Here is a 20,733-nt window from a genome sequence, read left to right as displayed (position 1 = left end):
TCAAGGACCGCCAAAATTAGTAGGACAAAACGGTGCTTGCCAAATACTCGAATCAGTGAAGCATGTTTAATATAAACAGTGTGCTTTATAACAATTAGGGAGGTTTGTGTTATGGTTGTCCTCCGACAGAAACCATATTAAAACAAAAAATATATTTTTTCCCCTCATCTTTTTCCATTTTTCATACATTTTTTAAAAAGTTCCAGAGAGCCACTAGGGCGGCGCTAAAGAGCCGCATGCGGCTCTAGAGCCGCGGGTTGCCGACCCCTGGTCTAGGGGGTTAGATTGTAAATCTTAACGGGTGGTATTTTGCCCAGGTCGGCCATACCACATAACAAATAGCAAATATACAATTGATCAGGTGACACTGCAGCATCAAATGAGACATAAGAGTAATTAAAAAAAAATGCATGGACAAAAATACTTAAAAATGAAAGGTAACTCACATAATCGGAGCAATTTTGCACGGAAAAAGTTTGATATTTTAGAACTGATCCCATTGTTGGATGTGTGCCAGATGTCTGCTCTTCAATATAACCATCACTGCAATAACAACATTTGAGGACCACAGAGATTTGACAAGAGCAGCAAGAATAGAAAGCAATCACAGCGTAATCCCCTCAGCGCGGTACGGAACACGCGTCGACGTTCTCGCCGTTAACGCCCAAAAAACCTGAGTCCCTGGGCCGCGTGAATATAAACCAGGCAATTAGCGCAGCTCATCTGTGTAATCAGCGCCCACACAATGAGTCCATGTAGCACAATAATAGCTTATTGTTGTGCAGTAATATCATATTAAGCACATCTAAAAGGGCCCTGATGGATTTTTGGGTTAATAGCTCACTTTATTTTCCTGCCTTCAGGTATTCCTTTAAATAATACATGTGGATGATATTTGGACACGCCGGAAAGGGCAGCTGAATACTTTATGACAGATTTGATTGAGACCATAAGCCCTAAGACTGTAAATTATGCCGCGTGAGACTCAATTTGCTCTTCACATATTAAATCAGCCTTCGTTTCTAGGGCGCGTGCAAGACGGCGTCATGATGGGATTATGTATCGGACACTTGCTGCTGAAAGTCTCACAAGTCTGTCTGCTGCCTCAAATCCTAATAATGTGAATAATGTGATGATTATGTGGAGAAAAAACTATCACTACACTGCAAAAAGTCCATCCATCCATCCATCCATCTTCTTCCGCTTATCCGAGGTCGGGTCGCGGGGGCAGCAGCCTAAGCAGGGAAGCCCAGACTTCCCTCTCCCCAGCCACTTCGTCCAGCTCCTCCCGGGGGATCTCGAGGCGTTCCCAGGCCAGCCGGGAGACATAGTCTTCCCAACGTGTCCTGGGTCTTCCTCGTGGCCTCCTACCGGTCGGACGTGCCCTAAACACCTCCTTAGGGAGGCGCTCGGGTGGCATCCTGACCAGATGCCCGAACCACCTCATCTGGCTCCTCTCCATGTGGAGGAGCAGCGGCTTTACTTTGAGCTCCCCCCGGATGACAGAGCTTCTCACCCTATCTCTAAGGGAGAGCCCCGCCACCCGGCGGAGGAAATTCATTTCGGCCGCTTGTACCCGTGATCTTGTCCTTTCGGTCATAACCCAAAGCTCATGACCATAGGTGAGGATGGGAACGTAGAACGACCGGTAAATTGAGAGCTTTGCCTTCCGGCTCAGCTCCTTCTTCACCACAACGGATCGATACAGCGTCCGCATTACTGAAGACGCCGCACCGATCCGCCTGTCCATCTCACGATCCACTCTTCCATCACTCGTGAACAAGACTCCGAGGTACTTGAACTCCTCCACTTGGGGCAAGATCTCCTCCCCAACCCGAAGATGGCACTCCACCCTTTTCCGGGCGAGAACCATGGACTCGGACTTGGAGGTGCTGATTCTCATCCCAGTCGCTTCACACTCGGCTGCGAACCGATCCAGTGAGAGCTGAAGATCCTGGCCAGATGAAGCCATCAGGACCAAATCATCTGCAAAAAGCAGAGACCTAATCCTGCAGCCACCAAACCGGATCCCCTCAACGCCTTGACTTTGCTTTTTATTTATTATTTTACTTGTTTTTTTGTCAGGTTTTGTATTTGTTTTGTATCATCCCGTGAGGTGTATATTACTTGTTTTTGTTCGGTTTGTACTTCATGAAGTTTTGCACTTGTTGTGTTTTTTTGTGTGTTTTTTGTTTGATTTCATTATATTTGTATATATTTGTTTGGTTTGTATGATATCCATGAAGTAAGACTACGTATTATGTTGAAGGGGGCAGGAAAATATAAGATTTGTCTTCATCCTGCTCCTTCTCAGGCATTGCTGTGTAAATGTATGATTGATTAATTGAGGTTTAATTGTCTATCGATCAAAGATGCACATCAATGAAGGAGATAAATAAAGAAATGAATGAAAATCATGATTTTTTTTTGTTCATGCTTGAAGTAAAAAATGATGACTTTAAAAAAGTAGTTTTATACTTGTGAGTGTTGATGACACAACACTTGATATTCTAGTTTCAAGCATGTTTTACTCAATATAGGTCATCAAATCTCAGCAACAAGCTGTAATATCTTACTGAGATCATTTAGGACCAAAACACTTAAAACAAGTAAAACACTCTAACATAAAATCTGCTTAGTGAGAAGAATGATCTTATCAGACAGAAAATAAGCAAATATCACCCTTATTTGACATATTTTTAAGGCTGAAACGACGCGTCGACGTAGTCGACGTCATCGGTTACGTAAATACGTCGACGTCGTTTTTATGCTTCGACGCGTCGCATATTTACGTCACACTGCCGTCATGGCGGAGCGCAAAGCAGATGATGCGAGCGGTGCGAGCGAGGGGAAAAAAGCACGCCAAAAGTCGTCAAAAGTGTGGGAGTATTTCAATAAACGGCCTAATAATGTTGTAGCGGCGAACAGCTGTCTCGTCAGCTGACGCGCGAGCTCGCAACCGTGGCTGTTTAGCAACCAGCCAAACCCCACTTAATAAAATTATATTTGATCTTAGAGCACATCCGCATCCCTATTCACCTAGGCAACCCCAGGAAATGTATATAATTCGGCATTATTTCGGCCAGTCGGCTTATAAAATCAGAGCCGATCAGTTTACGTTCGCGCGCAGGTATAACGCGGCGCGCTCCCGTCTCATCTGCTGGTGCGCGAGCCCGGTAATTAGACCGCTGTGTCAAATCAAGGAGTACAAAAGACGCCAGCGCAGAGTGGAAAAAGGTTTAGTTCATTACAGAAAACCCAGAGTTGTGCCAAAAGTATGTAAGATTTAATATTTCTCTTCGTGGGTGTGGCGCACCTGTTGCGCTGGTGAGATTGGGGGGGCGGGGGGGGGGGGGGGGGGGGTTGTGTGCATGTAGCGTGCTTAGTCTGGAGGCTAAATACACACAGTGTGTTATGCAACTGTTGTTTAGTGTTGATATTCTTTGCTTAGTTTGATAAATGTTGGAGCAGTTTGCTTCATCAGGAGGGTGAAGTCGCTCAATTTAAAGTGTTGGATTTAACTGTGTTGGATCATTGGCTGCTGGTGAGGGCATAGAAAAAGGGGCATTTTTCTACCAGTAGACAGCGTTTAAGATTGAGTGTTTCACTGCTAAATTAATAATATATTTATATTGAATATGGATTTTAAATATGTATCTAAATAGGTGGTTAATTGGTTAGGTATTTATGTATTTGCATATTGGGTTTTCTGCTGCATTTATCTATTGTGTTTCTGGGTTTAAATGTATTTTATATGTATCTTGGTGCATTTATGTTGAGACAATTTATTTAAAATCTGTTTTAACTTAAAGGGAAAAGATGTGTCCATTTTCTTGCACTTGTTTAATGGTTAAGAGTTTGATAGCCTAATTAATAGTTGTAAATTATGGGATTGATAATTGATTGATTTTTTTACAGCATGTTAATCTTGTGGTGTTTTGTCCTTAAAGGTTTTTCACCTACTAAAGAAGCTAAAGGCTACTAAAGGCTACTAAAGACAGCTAATGACAGCTAAAGAAACTAAAGTCTACTAACACTGCTAAAGACTGCTAAAAAGACTAAAGAAGAAAAAAGAAGCTGTTTCTTCGTTGGAAAAACTGTTGCGAACTAAAGGAAAATAAAAGGAAAAAGTAACTACGGTCTGGTCTTTTGAGTGAAATCCAGAAGCCACATTCAGCATTGGTACATCCCTTCAAGTGTGGGATAAGCACAGCGAAAAAAGCAAAACACTTGACAGTTGTTGTATGCCCACTGTGTCGAGCGGAAATGGCCTATCATAGCAGCACAACGGCTATGAACGAACATTTGAAAAGAAAACACCCGACAGCGTTCTTGCCATCACCATCAACTAGTCAATCGTCCGCGTGAGTATACGTTGTCATCATTACACAAAATCATGAATGTGTCATTTGTATCTGCGTTGTAAATTCATAAACTAAAACACTGTTTCGCTCTGAGAGGCGCGTTTGGCATGCCTGTTCAGTGTTTACAAAGACGCGCTCCTCTTTAACGCTAACGTTAATTAGTTGTGCAAATACCTTTTACAACATTAACAGTTACATATACTATGTACAAACCAACAATTAACTTTCACTTTAATCATAATATCATTGTTGTGTTATTAGGCAAAATAAGCAATACTTTTCTTTTGTTGAAATGTTTACACTGTTACAGAATATTTTGTTTTGCACTTTTTTGTATTGGATGTTTATCTTTATTTTTGCACATTTTAAAGCAAAATAAGCAATACTTTTACTTTAGAAATGCGTATACTATTGCAGAATATTAAGATTTGCACTGGATGTTTACTTTTATATTTGCACATTAAAAAGCAAATAAGCTACTTTTAATTTTGTTAAATGTTAAAAGTTTTAAATGTTTACATTGTTACAGAATATTTTGTCATGTTGTTGTCAATGTTGACTGAGTGGCCATACTTTTTTTTTGTAAATAAAAGTCATTCCTTTTGAAAAAACTGGCCAACATTTATTTTTTCATCTTCATTTTAAATAAAAAAGAATCGGTAAAAGGAAAAATAATCTATAGATTAATCGAAAAAAAATAATCTATAGATTAACCGATTAATCGAAAAAATAATCTATAGATTAATCGATAGAAGAATAATCGTTAGCTGCAGCCTTACATATTTTATCTTACTTAGATTTCAGTATTTGCAGTGTTTGGGCACCAAATGCCATTGCTTTTAGCTGATGAGTGCTACACAGTACACACCCTCTTCAGCATCCCGCGACCTCTGCGTGACATTGTCCTTCTGGTCCGCAGACTGCAGCAGCATCCCGCAGAAAGCTTTCATCACAGGGTGGGACTGGCTCACCTCAATCTTCAGATAATGAGCGTAACAGCGGTAGGCTGCAGACGGACACAAGTGGTGGAGGGGGTTTAAAAAAAAAAACACACAAAAAAAAAAGGTAATCTTTGAGGCAATGACACATAATCACCATACAATCATGGGCTGTTTCAAACACATGTTTTCGCTGACAAGAGGTGTCTTAAAGCTGCGGCCGTTTCAGAGTGCGCTATTAGAGTCACTCGCATGGCGTCACACCGCATACACAAATCATACAAGCTGCACTTAGTCGAGCCATGAAAGTCACGTGGATATGGTGAGGCTGAAAGCTGCATCATGTCGGGGGAAAATGGCTTCATTTTAAACAATTCCAGGTTATTTGAATATTGTGTTTCTAAAACAAAATAATGATTTTGGATAGAGATGTATCCAAATGTACAAATGTAATATTGTAAATGCTAATTGGGATATGTTACATAAAAATATAATTTAATAATACAGGTAAAAGCCAGTAAATTAGAATATTTTGAAAAACTTGATTTATTTCAGTAATTGCATTCAAAAGGTGTAACTTGTACATTATATTTATTCATTGCACACAGACTGATGCATTCAAATGTTTATTTCATTTAATTTTGATGATTTGAAGTGGCAACAAATGAAAATCCAAAATTCCGTGTGTCACAAAATTAGAATATTGTGTAAGGCTAATACAAAAAAGGGATTTTTAGAAATGTTGGCCAACTGAAAAGTATGAAAATGAAAAATATGAGCATGTACAATACTCAATACTTGGTTGGAGCTCCTTTTGCCTCAATTACTGCGTTAATGCGGCGTGGCATGGAGTCGATGAGTTTCTGGCACTGCTCAGGTGTTATGAGAGCCCAGGTTGCTCTGATAGTGGCCTTCAACTCTTCTGCGTTTTTGGGTCTGGCATTCTGCATCTTCCTTTTCACAATACCCCACAGATTTTCTATGGGGCTAAGGTCAGGGGAGTTGGCGGGCCAATTTAGAACAGAAATACCATGGTCCGTAAACCAGGCACGGGTAGATTTTGCGCTGTGTGCAGGCGCCAAGTCCTGTTGGAACTTGAAATCTCCATCTCCATAGAGCAGGTCAGCAGCAGGAAGCATGAAGTGCTCTAAAACTTGCTGGTAGACGGCTGCGTTGACCCTGGATCTCAGGAAACAGAGTGGACCGACACCAGCAGATGACATGGCACCCCAAACCATCACTGATGGTGGAAACTTTACACTAGACTTCAGGCAACGTGGATCCTGTGCCTCTCCTGTCTTCCTCCAGACCCTGGGACCTCGATTTCCAAAGGAAATGCAAAATTTGCATGGTTGGGTGATGGTTTGGGGTGCCATGTCATCTGCTGGTGTCGGTCCACTCTGTTTCCTGAGATCCAGGGTCAACGCAGCCGTCTACCAGCAAGTTTTAGAGCACTTCATGCTTCCTGCTGCTGACCTGCTCTATGGAGATGGAGATTTCAAGTTCCAACAGGACTTGGCGCCTGCACACAGCGCAAAATCTACCCGTGCCTGGTTTACGGACCATGGTATTTCTGTTCTAAATTGGCCCGCCAACTCCCCTGACCTTAGCCCCATAGAAAATCTGTGGGGTATTGTGAAAAGGAAGATGCAGAATGCCAGACCCAAAAACGCAGAAGAGTTGAAGGCCACTATCAGAGCAACCTGGGCTCTCATAACACCTGAGCAGTGCCAGAAACTCATCGACTCCATGCCACGCCGCATTAACGCAGTAATTGAGGCAAAAGGAGCTCCAACCAAGTATTGAGTATTGTACATGCTCATATTTTTCATTTTCATACTTTTCAGTTGGCCAACATTTCTAAAAATCCCTTTTTTGTATTAGCCTTAAGTAATATTCAAATTTTGTGACACACGGAATTTTGGATTTTCATTTGTTGCCACTTCAAATCATCAAAATGAAATGAAATAAACATTTGAATGCATCAGTCTGTGTGCAATGAATAAATATAATGTACAAGTTACACCTTTTGAATGCAATTACTGAAATAAATCAAGTTTTTCAAAATATTCTAATTTACTGGCTTTTACCTGTATATCAGTATGTATCATATACTGTATATATAATATGTAAACATTACATATATGTTAGGGCTGGGCGATATGGCCTTTTTTTACAAACCCTGTTTCCATATGAGTTGGGAAATTGTGTTAGATGTAAATATAAACGGAATACAATGATTTGCAAATTCAGTTGAATATGCTACAAAAGACAACATATTTGATGTTCAAACTCATAAAAAAATGTTTTTTTGCAAATAATAATTAACTCAGAATTTGATGGCAGCAACACGTGACAAAGAAGTTGGGAAAGGTGGCAATAAATACTGATAAAGTTGAGGAATGCTCATCAAACACTTATTTGGAACATCCCACAGGTGTGCAGGCTAATTGGGAACAGGTGGGTGCCATGATTGGCTTTAAAAACAGCTTCCCAAAAAATGCTCAGTCTTTCACAAGAAAGGATGGGGCGAGGTACACCCCTTTGTCCACAACTGCGTGAGCAAATAGTCAAACAGTTTAAGAACAACGTTTCTCAAAGTGCAATTGCAAGAAATGTAGGGATTTCAACATCTACGCTCCATAATATCATCAAAAGGTTCAGAGAATCTGGAGAAATCACTCCACGTAAGAAACCAACATTGAATGACCGTGACCTTCCATCCCTCAGACGGCACTGTATCAAAAACCCACATCAATCTCTAAAGGATATCACCGCATGGGCTCAGGGACACTTCAGAAAACCACTGTCACTAAATACAGTTGGTCTCTACATCTGTAAGTGCAAGTTAAAGCTCTACTATGCAAAGTGAAAGCCATTTATCAACAACACCCAGAAACGCCACCGGCTTCTCTGGGCCTGAGATCATCTAAGATGGACTCATGCAAAGTGGAAAAGTGTTCTGTGGTCTGACGAGTCCACATTTCAAATTGTTTTTGGAAATATTCGACATTGTGTCATCCGGACCAAAGGGGAAGCAAACCATCCAGACTGTTATCGACGCAAAGTTCAAAAGCCAGCATGTGTGATGGTATGGGGGTGCATTAGTGCCCAAGGCATGGGTAACTTACACATCTGTGAAGGCACCATTAACGCTGTAAGGTACATACAGGTTTTGGAACAACATATGCTGCCATCTAAGCGCCGTCTTTTTCATGGACGCCCCTGCTTATTTCAGCAAGACAATGCCAAGCCACATTTAGCACGTGTTACAACAGCGTGGCTACGTAAAAAACGAGTGCGGTACTAGACTGGCCCGCCTGCAGTCCAGACCTGTCTCCCATCGAAAATGTGTGGCGCATTATGAAGCGTAAAATACGACAGCGGAGACCCCCGGACTGTTGAACGACTGAAGCTCTACATAAAACAAGAATGGGAAAGAATTCCACTTTCAAAGCTTCAACAATTCGTTTCCTTAGTTCCCAATCGTTTATTGAGTGTTGTTAAAAGGAAAGGCCATGTAACACAGTGGTGAACATGCCCTTTCCCAACTACTTTGGCACGTGTTGCAGCCATGAAATTCTAAGTTAATTATTATTTGCAAAAAAAAAAAAAAAAGTTTATGAGTTTGAACATCAAATATGTTGTCTTTGTAGCATATTCAACTGAATATGGGTTGAAAAGGATTTGCTAATCATTGAAAAAATATCAGGCCAAATTGTAATCATGAGTCCCTTTTTTCATGTCTAGAGGGCTTTTATAATGTCAAACTCGTGTTTTGAAGGTCATGTTTTGCTTGCTCTAGCGATGAAAATATTTGATTCATGAATAATAATTCCACTTACGACGGTCAGGCCCGGAACCAATTAACAGTACAAGGGATTACTGTATCTAGATCTATTTCTAACAATTGCTGAAATTTTCACAGAAAACCTGCCCATAACCTTTTGAGTTATTTTCCCAAATGACAGAAACATCACTGACAATGATTGCATGACTTCCTGGTGGAGGTAGGACATTTAGGTCATTGGATTATAAAAGGTACAAATACAAACTAATTACTGTAATGTGAGTAAATATCATTAGCAGGCGTCTCCCAATACGACGTTTTCACCTCCGATATACAAACCCCGTTTCCATATGAGTTGGGAAATTGTGTTAGATGTAAATATAAACGGAATACAATGATTTGCAAATCCTTTTCAACCCATATTCAGTTGAATATGCTACAAAGACAACATATTTGATGTTCAAACTGATAATCTTTTTTTTTTTGCAAATAATCATTAACTTTAGAATTTGATGCCAGCAACACGTGACAAAGAAGTTGGGAAAGGTGGCAATAAATACTGATAAAGTTGAGAAATGCTCATCAAACACTTATTTGGAACATCCCACAGGTGAACAGGCTAATTGGGAACAGGTGGGTGCCATGATTGGGTATAAAAGTAGATTCCATGAAATGCTCAGTCATTCACAAACAAGGATGGGGCGAGGGTCACCACTTTGTCAACAAATGCGTGAGCAAATTGTTGAACAGTTTAAGAAAAACCTTTCTCAACCAGCTATTGCAAGGAATTTAGGGATTTCACCATCTACGCTCCGTAATATCATCAAAGGGTTCAGAGAATCTGGAGAAATCACTGCATGTAAGCAGCTAAGCATGTGGCCTTCGATCCCTCAGGCTGTACTGCATCAACAAGCGACATCAGTGTGTAAAGGATATCACCACATGGGCTCAGGAACACTTCAGAAAACCACTGTCAGTAACTACAGTTGGTCGCTACATCTGTAAGTGCAAGTTAAAACTCTCCTATGCAAGGCGAAAACCGTTGATCAACAACACCTAGAAACGCCGTCGGCTTCGCTGGGCCTGAGCTCATCTAAGATGGACTGATACAAAGTGGAAAAGTGTTCTGTGGTCTGACGAGTCCACATTTCAAATTGTTTTTGGAAACTGTGGACGTCGTGTCCTCCGGACCAAAGAGGAAAAGAACCATCCGGATTGTTCTAGGCGCAAAGTGTAAAAGGCAGCATGTGTGATGGTATGGGGGTGTATTAGTGCCCAAGACATGGGTAACTTACACATCTGTGAAGGCACCATTAATGCTGAAAGGTACATACAGGTTTTGGAGCAACATATGTTGCCATCCAAGCAACGTTACCATGGACGCCCCTGCTTATTTCAGCAAGACAATGCCAAGCCACGTGTTACATCAACGTGGCTTCATAGTAAAAGAGTGCGGGTACTAGACTGGCCTGCCTGTAGTCCAGACCTGTCTCCCATTGAAAATGTGTGGCGCATTATGAAGCCTAAAATAGCACAACGGAGACCCCCGGACTGTTGAACAACTTAAGCTGTACATCAAGCAAGAATGGGAAAGAATTCCACCTGAGAAGCTTCAAAAATGTGTCTCCTCAGTTCCCAAATGTTTACTGAGTGTTGTTAAAAGGAAAGGCCACGTAACACAGTGGTGAACATGCCCCAGTGACAACTTTTTTGCAATGTGTTGCTGCCATTAAATTCTAAGTTAATAATTATTTCCAAAAAAAAATTAAGTATCTAAGTTTGAACATGAAATATCTTGTCTTTGCAGTCTATTTAATTGAATATAAGTTGAAAATGATGTGCAAATCATTGTATTCTCTTTTTATTTACGGATTTACACAACGTGCCAACTTCACTGGTTTTGGGTTTTGTAAACATTGATACCAAAAAAAAAAGTCTTACAATGATGTTTAGACATGTAGTTAGGTCAAATTTCAGTTTTACATTGTTTAAGTACTTTAGTGATTTTTTTCCACATAGAAATGTACTGCCGACGACGCGGTGTAAAGAGAAAATCAAGCCCTGTTCCTTCAGTACTACCACAGGCACTGAATGGTTAGATATTCCAAAGCAGTAAGAATACTGCTCTAAAAAACATCTTATAGTGGGAAGAAGAATGCACACAAACAGTCAAATGACTTCAGCCAACACGTTCATGCGAGGTCAGCTTAGGCAGACATGGAAGTGGTTGGCATGCTAGATTGTGTTGGATGATGTCTACATGCCATCCAAAGAGGCTTACCTGGATCGAATGCTTCCACATGTCTGTTGAGAAGGCTGATGTCCATGCGTCCCATGTGAAGGATGTTAAACAAGGCTGTGATGATCACACGCCACACTGCTAGTAGCACCCCGATGAGAACATTGACTGGAAACAGCAGGAAGGTCAGCAGGAAGAGGTTTCCCCTGGAAGAGAGGTTAGTGGAAAGGTATTCATAGAACAATATGTTTATGATTGTAGTTGTAGTTGCAGCTGCAACATAACATACATACGTAACAAACAGCATAATAGCAACATAGCTGTAAAGCAAGGAAGGCACACACTACATACACAAAGCCAAACCAGGCATTTTTTTCTCTCAAGGAATTGTGAAATAAAATCATGTCTGAAGCCCAGAACACTCTACACATTTCCCCACTTTTAGTTTAGAGATAAGGAAAGATTGGCCTGGCCCACTAGCATCCCTCTTTATGTTTGTGAACTTTATAGTCTATACATTTAGAGAGATGTGATACTCAAACACTCTAGAAGTCTAGAATGAAAGAGTATGTAAGAGAATTGACAGAGTGTGTGTACCTTCAGTGCTGTAATGTCTCTATCAATGTTGTCCTGGCTAGCAGTGCCTCGTTAAAATCCAGCCGCTGTTGCTTAGGAGGTGAAGTGTGTTTCTCTTTACTAGCTTCGTCGAAGCATGTTGCTTTTGTAGCTGTCTCAGCAGATTTGATCCAAGACACAACTTACATTTAACTAAAATGTTCCTTTCTTTGTGGTCGACAAAAGAAAAGTAGTGAGAACATCTCCATGTTAAGAAACTCAGACACGCCCCCTCCCACACAGACAGAGCGCGCCTCTTCCTTGTCGCCTCAGCTCCAATAAAACACACTCAGATCTTCTCAGTTTCGACATAAGAAATAACGTAAAATAACGCAGTAACGCATCATGTAGTAACGGTAACTGAGTTACTGAATATAAAAAATAACGCGTTAGATTACTATTTACCACCGAAGGTAACGGCGTTACAGTAACAATCACTGACTGCACCATACTGAGAGTTGTTACTAATTATTCATTAATTAACAATTCAAGAGGGGTTAACATTTGTATTAAACTTGATAAGGTCTGAAAGATATGTTTAAATTTACCTGTTGTCAAGGTCTCGTGTGCCCGCCGTCTTTTTGATAAAACAAAACCTGGCAGTTAAATGCTGAATCAGCACAGACAGGAGGATCATCAGCCAGAAAGGCCTAGAAGGACAACATAAACAATCAAACAGCACCTATAATGCTCAAAGAATCACGATGTACAACACTAGAGACGACAAACACGACTCTTGTAGCATCCTTTGAGTTACAATGTAGGGACTCACCACATGCTCCACATGATCTGGAAGAGAATCAGGTTGTGCTGGTGCAGAATGGGCATGATAATGAGGAAGACAGCAATGAGAAGACAGAGGAAGAACACCATGGTCTGGATCAGCATGGCTGCACGGGGTGAGACAAGGCGTCATTAGTGCATCCAACAGCACACACATACTAAATGCTATTATAGGCTAAGCTTATTTGGAAGAAAGGTAGTTATTTAAAAACTAAATTCTCCAACTTAAATTTCAAAATGTAGCAATGCTCTGGAGTGCATGAGAAAGTGGAGCAGAAAACTCTCTGACCACATGGTGATTTATGAACAAGTGTATTGCACAACGCAGCATAAGAGAACCAGCGTTGTAGTACCAGTAGGGAGTATGGCAGAGGTGTGGACTCGAGTCACATGACTTGGACTCGAGTCAGACTCGAGTCATGAATTTGATGACTTTAGACTCGACTTGACAAAATGTAAAAAGACTTGCAACTCGACTTAGACTTTAACATCAATGACTTGTGACTTCACTTGGACTTGAGCCTTTTGAATTGACATGACTTGACATGACTTGCTACTTTCCCCAAAACCCAAAGATGAAAAAGTTATTCGGGAGCGCTCCGTATTTTTCATTGTGTACTTGTCTATCAGCGTTGCGTGTGTCAGCTGGTGTGCTCTCAGTACAACAGCCAATCAAATTAGATCTACTTTGTTTTCATCACACAGCATTCATCCAATCAAATTGCAGAACAACCAACGAAGAAGACATGTCCAAACCACACGCCAGTGAACAAAAAATGATACCTAAAATAATTTTGTTTGGGTATAAAAATTACGAGGTGGTCAACACAAAACGGTTTGCAGTATGCAACACATGCGGTTCGAAAATTACTGATGGAGAGGCAACAACTTCCAACTTCGTCCGGCATTTGAAGTTGCACAAAGAACGGTAAGTTTTGAATGTGAGATAACGTTTATTGGCTAAGTAACGTGACTTTTATTTGCTGTGTAGTTAAATCAGTGAGGCTGTAAACTCACTGCTAACGTTATAACGTTATTGCAAACACGGGAATCTGTTGCAGTTCACTACCTTATTCATACTTTTTGTTCAGTGATTTTTTTCAAGCAGGGTTACGTTAGTCAATATATCACACGTAACGTTAGACGGCGGTCAGCAGCACCGCGTATTTTAGCCACCTAAAAAAAGACAAAAATAGTCAAATAAAGGTCAGTTAAAATGTATACTATATTATGAATATGTGTACCGTTTTAGCTAGCTTTCTGACATACTGTTGGTTGTTTACCTCAGTGGTCCCCAACCACCGGGCCGCGGCCCGGTACTGGTCCGTGGATCGATTGGTATCGGGCCGCACAAGAAATATTTTTTTTTTCTTTTCTTTTTTTAATTAAATCAACATAAAAAACACAAGATACAATTACAAGTAGTGCACCAACCCAAAACAACTCTCTCCCCCCTTTTGTTCTGGGCATTGAACATGAAGACTCTTCCTTCACTGTTCCGAGTGGCCATGAGAGTCTTGGCAGTGCCTGCCTCCAGTGCTCCAGTGGAGCGAGTTTTCAGCCATGGTGGCATCATACTACGCCCCCATCGTGCACAAATGACTGACAGACTCTTGGCTAATTTGGTCTTTTGCAAATGCAATGCAGCATAGGGCCCTGACATATAAAAAGTACAACTTTTTTGTTATGTTCACGTATATGTCATGTTTTTTCAATGTTAACACTTTTGTACAAATAAGTACATTTGCACTTTATTTTTTAATGTGTTTGTTCTGTAAAGGAATGAGTTAATGTTTAAAATGACTGGTTAATAGTGCTATTATAAAGTGCAATGTCAGCACAATTTTCTTTCCTGCAATTTAAAATGCACTTGTTTTAATAAATAAATACAGCGTTTGAAAAGCATACACAATCTGTGTTAATATATTAGTCTGTGGTTAAAAGGACTTGAAAGGACTCGAAACTCAAAATGCAGGACTTAGGACTTGACTTGAGACTTTCCAGTCTTGACTTTGGACTTGACTCGGGGCTTGCCTGTCTTGACTCGGGACTTGACTCGGACTTGAGGGCAAAGACTTGAGACTTACTTGTGACTTGCAAAACAATGACTTGGTCCCACCTCTGGAGTATGGAACTGGGCTAGCAGTACAACCAATGATGGACTGCTTGTAAACAACAGGACAGCAAGTTTAACTCATAAAACAGCAGCTAAATAGCACAACCAACATTTTAAAGTGCATGCAGAGTGACATAAAGCTGCTGGAGGCTGATCACTAATACAATTAAATGCAGTTATTGTCATTTGAGTTAATAAAAAACTACTAAATACACTATTCAATGGGCAATTCCAAAAAAATAAAAAATAAATAAATAAAAAATAGAAAAGTATTTGGAAATTTCTTGGTATATTTTCATAATTTTAATATTTTAAATAATATGCACTTAAATAGTTAGCACTATTTTATTTTGCCTCACCTAAGTCATTTGTCGTATTTTACTTAACTGTACTACCTCTTAATGCATACTTGCCAACCCTCCCGGATTTTCCGGGAGACTCCCGAAATTCAGCGCCTCTCCCGAAAACCTCCCGGGACACATTTTCTCCCGAAAATCTCCCGAAATTCAGGCGGACTCAGGTCCGCCACAATATAAAAAAAGCGTACCTGCCCAATCACGTTATAACTATAGAATGATGGAGGGCGAGTTCTTGGTTTCTTATGTGGGTTTATTGTTAGGCAGTTTCATTAACGTCCTCCCAGCGCGGTAACAACACACAACAACAGCAGTCACTTTTTTGTATACAGTAAAGCAGTTCGTCTGCCGTAAACAGCAATGTTGTGACACTCTTAAACAGGACAATACTGCCATCTAGTGCATTTGATGAAAGCACTTTTGTGCGTGCCACACAGCAATGCATCATCAGAGAGGGTGTTCAGCATGGTTCGAAAAATAGTGACAGAGAATAGAACAAGGATGGACAATTCAACCCTTAACTCAACAATGAGTAGATGAGTGTTATGTGTGTGTATATGTGTAAATAAATGAATATATATATATATATATATATATATATATATACATATACATAGCTAGAATTCACTGAACGTCAAGTATTTCTTTTATATATATATATATATATATATGATATACTTGACTTGGTGAATTCTAGCTGTAAATATACTCCTCCCCTTTTAGCCACGCCCCCGTCCCACCCCCACCCCACTCCTCCCACCTCCCGAAATCGGAGGTCTCAAGGTTGGCAAGTATGTCTTTATGCCACATCTTAACTCCAACAGCTACTTGTTTTAATCCAGGAACAAAACCCTGATCTCTGGCTACCATTGATCTCGGTTGTCTTTGGCTGGATTAGAAAGTATGGGAGGGTTGAATAAACTGTCATTGTGTTTTGTTTTTTTTTCAAACTTCCTGCAAACATTTCCTACCTTTACATGTACTTGATTGTCTGAAAAATGTATATAAATATATTTGAAAAAATAAAACTACAGGAGGGTGCCTACAACCACAGCTATTAAAGCAAGTGTATTTGGACCCAGTGCTACGTCGAGACCCCTGTGTTATTTACTTTTTTAGACCACGTACCCACATACTTGCCAACCCTCCCGATTTTCCCGGGAGACTCCCGAATTTCAGTGCCCCTCCCGAAAATCTCCCGGGGCAACCATTCTCCCGAATTTCTCCCGATTCCCACTCGGACAACAATATTAGGGGCGTGCCTTAAAAACACTGCCTTTAGCGTCCTCTACAACCTGTCGTCACGTTCACTTTTCCTCTATACAAACAGCGTGCCCACCCAGCCACGTAATATATGCGGCTTTTACACACACATAAGTGAATCCCTGCATACTTGGTCAACAGCCTTACAGGTCACACTGAGGGTGGCCGTATAAACAACTTTAACACTGTTACAAATATGCGCCACACTGTGAACCCACACCAAACAAGAATGACAAACACATTTCGGGAGAACATCCGCACCGTAACACAACATTAACACAACAGAACAAATACCCAGAATCCCTTGCAGCACTAATTCTTCCGGGACGCTGTAATATACACCCCCCGCTACCACCAAACCAAGCCCTCCCTAACCACACACACACACACACACACTCCTGAATTCAGAGGTCTCAAGGTTGGCAAGTATGTGTACCCACCAACGACCACAGGTGACTAGATTAAAAAGAATAGAGGCGTTAATTTGAGTATAATTTTTTGTCCTGCAGTATGCACAAACCACTCAGAGCCTGCTACCATACCTGTAGTAATGACAAATAGGAATTACAAACACCATAATAATACTATCCACTAGGGGTGCAACGATTGATCAACACATCGATATATTCATTTATATTCCCAAATTTCAATTATATCGATATGTGCTCGGCAAGTTTGCCTTCCAATTTCCATCCAATATTGTTTTAAAAGTTAATCGATCGATTGTATCAATACTGGAAAAAGGAAAACATTGGCTTTAAGAACGGTAGACCTTTTATGAAGTTTAGAACTTTTAATAAAGATGTTAAACGTCAACTCTATTTTTATGTCTGTGGCATCATCAAAACAAAAGTGGCGGAGATCTACGGTGGTGGAGAAAGGTCATAACACTGCAAAAAGTCAGTGTTCAAAAACAAGAACAAATAATGCAAAAATGAGGGGTATTTTATTTGAACTAAGCAAAATTACGACAGGCCAAGCGGTGTGCGGCTTCAGCGGTCGCGGAGGCAAAAACTCGGACATGGGAGGAGTTCGGGGAAGCCATGGAAAACGACTTCCGGACGGCTTCGAAGCGATTCTGGACCACCATCCGCCGCCTCAGGAAGGGGAAGCAGTGCACTACCAACACCGTGTATGGTGCGGATGGTGTTCTGCTGACCTCGACTGCGGAAGTTGTGGATCGGTGGAGGGAATACTTCGAAGACCTCCTCAATCCCACCAACACGTCTTCCTATGAGGAAGCAGTGCCTGGGGAATCTGTGGTGGGCTCTCCTATTTCTGGGGCTGAGGTTGCTGAGGTAGTTAAAAAGCTCCTCGGTGGCAAGGCCCCGGGGGTGGATGAGATCCACCCGGAGTTCCTTAAGGCTCTGGATGCTGTGGGGCTGTCTTGGTTGACAAGACTCTGCAGCATCGCGTGGACATCGGGGGCTGTACCTTTGGATTGGCAGACCGGGGTGGTGGTTCCTCTCTTTAAAAAGGGGAACCGGAGGGTGTGTTCTAACTATCGTGGGATCACACTCCTCAGCCTTCCCGGTAAGGTCTATTCAGGTGTACTGGAGAGGAGGCTACGCCAGATAGTCGAACCTCGGATTCAAGAGGAACAGTGTGGTTTTCGTCCTGGTCGTGGAACTGTGGACCAGCTCTATACTCTCGGCAGGGTCCTTGAGGGTGCATGGGAGTTTGCCCAACCAGTCTACATGTGCTTTGTGGACTTGGAGAAGGCATTCGACCGTGTCCCTCGGGAAGTCCTGTGGGGAGTGCTCAGAGAATATGGGGTTTCGGACTGTCTGATTGTGGCGGTCCGCTCCCTGTATGATCAGTGTCAGAGCTTGGTTCGCATTGCCGGCAGTAAGTCGGACACGTTTCCGGTGAGGGTTGGACTCCGCCGAGGCTGCCCTTTGTCACCGATTGTGTTCATAACTTTTATGGACAGAATTTCTAGGCGCAGTCAAGGCGTTGAGGGGATTCGGTTTGGTGGCTGCAGGATTAGGTCTCTGCTTTTTGCAGATGATGTGGTCCTGATGGCTTCATCTAGCCAGGATCTTCAGCTCTCACTGGATCGGTTCGCAGCTGAGTGTGAAGCGACTGGGATGAGAATCAGCACCTCCAAGTCCGAGTCCATGGTTCTCGCCCGGAAAAGGGTGGAGTGCCATCTCCGGGTTGGGGAGGAGATCTTGCCCCAAGTGGAGGAGTTCAAGTACCTCGGAGTCTTGTTCACGAGTGAGGGAAGAGTGGATCGTGAGATCGACAGGCGGATCGGTGCGGCGTCTTCAGTAATGCGGACGCTGTATCGATCCGTTGTGGTGAAGAAGGAGCTGAGCCGGAAGGCAAAGCTCTCAATTTACCGGTCGATCTACGTTCCCATCCTCACCTATGGTCATGAGCTTTGGGTTATGACCGAAAGGACAAGATCACGGGTACAAGCGGCCCAAATGAGTTTCCTCCGCCGGGTGGCGGGGCTCTCCCTTAGAGATAGGGTGAGAAGCTCTGTCATCCGGGGGGAGCTCAAAGTAAAGCCGCTGCTCCTCCACATCGAGAGGAGCCAGATGAGGTGGTTCGGGCATCTAGTCAGGATGCCTCCCTAGGGAGTTGTTTAGGGCACGTCCGACCGGTAGGAGGCCACGAGGAAGACCCAGGACACGTTGGGAAGACTATGTCTCCCGGCTGGCCTGGGAACGCCTCGGGATCCCCCGGGAGGAGCTGGACGAAGTGGCTGGGGAGAGGGAAGTCTGGGCTTCCCTGCTTAGGCTGCTGCCCCCGCGACCCGACCTCGGATAAGCGGAAGAAGATGGATGGATGGATGGATAAGCAAAATTATCTGCCAATAGAACAAGAAAATTTGGCTTGTCAAAACTTTCAAAAACAAGTAAAATTAGCTAACCTCAATGAACCCAAAAATAGCTTAAAATAAGTATATTCTCACTAATAACAAGTGCACTTTTCTTGGTAGAAAAAAAAAAAGACCTTTTTGGTCAATATGTTGAAACATTTTCTTAAATGAAGTAAATGCTAGTGCCATTATCTTGACATAATGATATGCGCTCGGCATTACATTTCTTGAAAGCAGCAAACTTATACTAAAAACTAAATTATTGTTCTTAATGGAAAGGCAACAAGGCAAGCGCTTGTTACTCTCGGGGTCTCCTAGCCGCTCAGGCAAATCATATTGTCTAAAAATGCATTTTTCCATGGATAACATGACATCATCATGCCAAGTGCGTGCTCTTTCAGTCAGTTAGTGCGCGTATACGGCCACCGCTGCTGCTCACTGCTCCCCTCACCTCCCAGGGGGTGATCAAGGGTGATGGGACAAATGCAGAGAATAATTTCGCCACACCTTGTGTGTGTGTGACAATCATTGCTACTTTAACTTTAGTCTGGACCCCCTCCCGAGGGTCCAGCCTTAGACTGATATTTTTTTTACTCTTCCCCCCTTTCCAATATCACCTTTTTCCCACCTTTTTTAAGGAGCGCCGCAAGTGGCTGATCCGTTGGCGGTCCCGTCTTGTCTCCCTGTAAACGTATGTCTGCTCTTAGTGGGACTGTGCCCAAAATGAAATTTCAGTTCTTATGTGTCTTGTACATGTTAAAGAATGGACAATAATAAAGCATCTTGAATCTTGAATCTTGAATTTTGAATAAGTCCAAAAGAGAACGATATGATACCATGATATCTGCTGACAGATGCTACCTGGTGGTTGTTTGAGACCACTGCAGTTAGTCCTGGACAGGCCCACTCCTTTATGCTCACATGCAGGATTCTCACAGGAGTGAGGCAAAAATACAACCTTACCTCTCTGCAGAGAACTACTCTACTGCATTTAGACAGTGTTGCACAGCCTTACAACATTGATGTTGATGTTGATACTCAAGTTTGAGCTTTCAATTACCACTACTCTGCCATTCTTGATGAGGTTGCTCTTTTAAAGCCTCGTAAAATTCCAGCAGCCAATACAACTCGCTGGTTAAACGACGATATTTGTTGTCTGTGTCGGGGAGCTGAGTGCTCATGGAAGTCAACAAAACTTCTTGTCCATCGTCTCAATCTAAAGGAACTGTTAGTTGAATTCAATTGTATGGTCAAGATGGCCAAAGGCTGTTATTTTACAAATCTTATTACCTCCAATAAAATAAAACCAAGTGTCATTTTCTACACCATAAACTCCATTACTGGTGCACAACCATCAGTTCCACTCTCGTCTTTTAAAAAGGACTGCGGTATTTAATTATTTTTGTAAACAAAGTTGCCAGCGTCAATGTCAATAATAA

At 41.9% G+C, this 20,733-nt stretch overlaps 1 protein-coding gene across 1 annotated transcript in view; it reads right to left on the bottom strand.

Annotated features, from left to right (window-relative positions):
• stra6 (signaling receptor and transporter of retinol STRA6) overlaps positions 1-20,733 on the bottom strand; it is a 112,258-nt gene that overhangs the window by 11,013 nt on the left and 80,512 nt on the right. Inside the window, exons 14-17 of the mRNA XM_061969453.2 lie at positions 12,719-12,836; positions 12,495-12,596; positions 11,374-11,537; positions 5,233-5,370 (exon numbers count right to left, since the gene is read on the bottom strand). Of these exons, the coding sequence (XP_061825437.2) occupies positions 5,233-5,370; positions 11,374-11,537; positions 12,495-12,596; positions 12,719-12,836 (522 nt within the window). The remainder of the gene's footprint in view (positions 1-5,232; positions 5,371-11,373; positions 11,538-12,494; positions 12,597-12,718; positions 12,837-20,733) is intronic.

Source organism: Nerophis lumbriciformis, linkage group LG10 (assembly GCF_033978685.3).
Source record: "Nerophis lumbriciformis linkage group LG10, RoL_Nlum_v2.1, whole genome shotgun sequence".
Taxonomy (NCBI): domain Eukaryota; kingdom Metazoa; phylum Chordata; class Actinopteri; order Syngnathiformes; family Syngnathidae; genus Nerophis; species Nerophis lumbriciformis.
The sequence above is the reverse complement of the archived record's forward strand: the minus strand, read 5'-3'. Positions and strand labels throughout refer to the sequence as shown.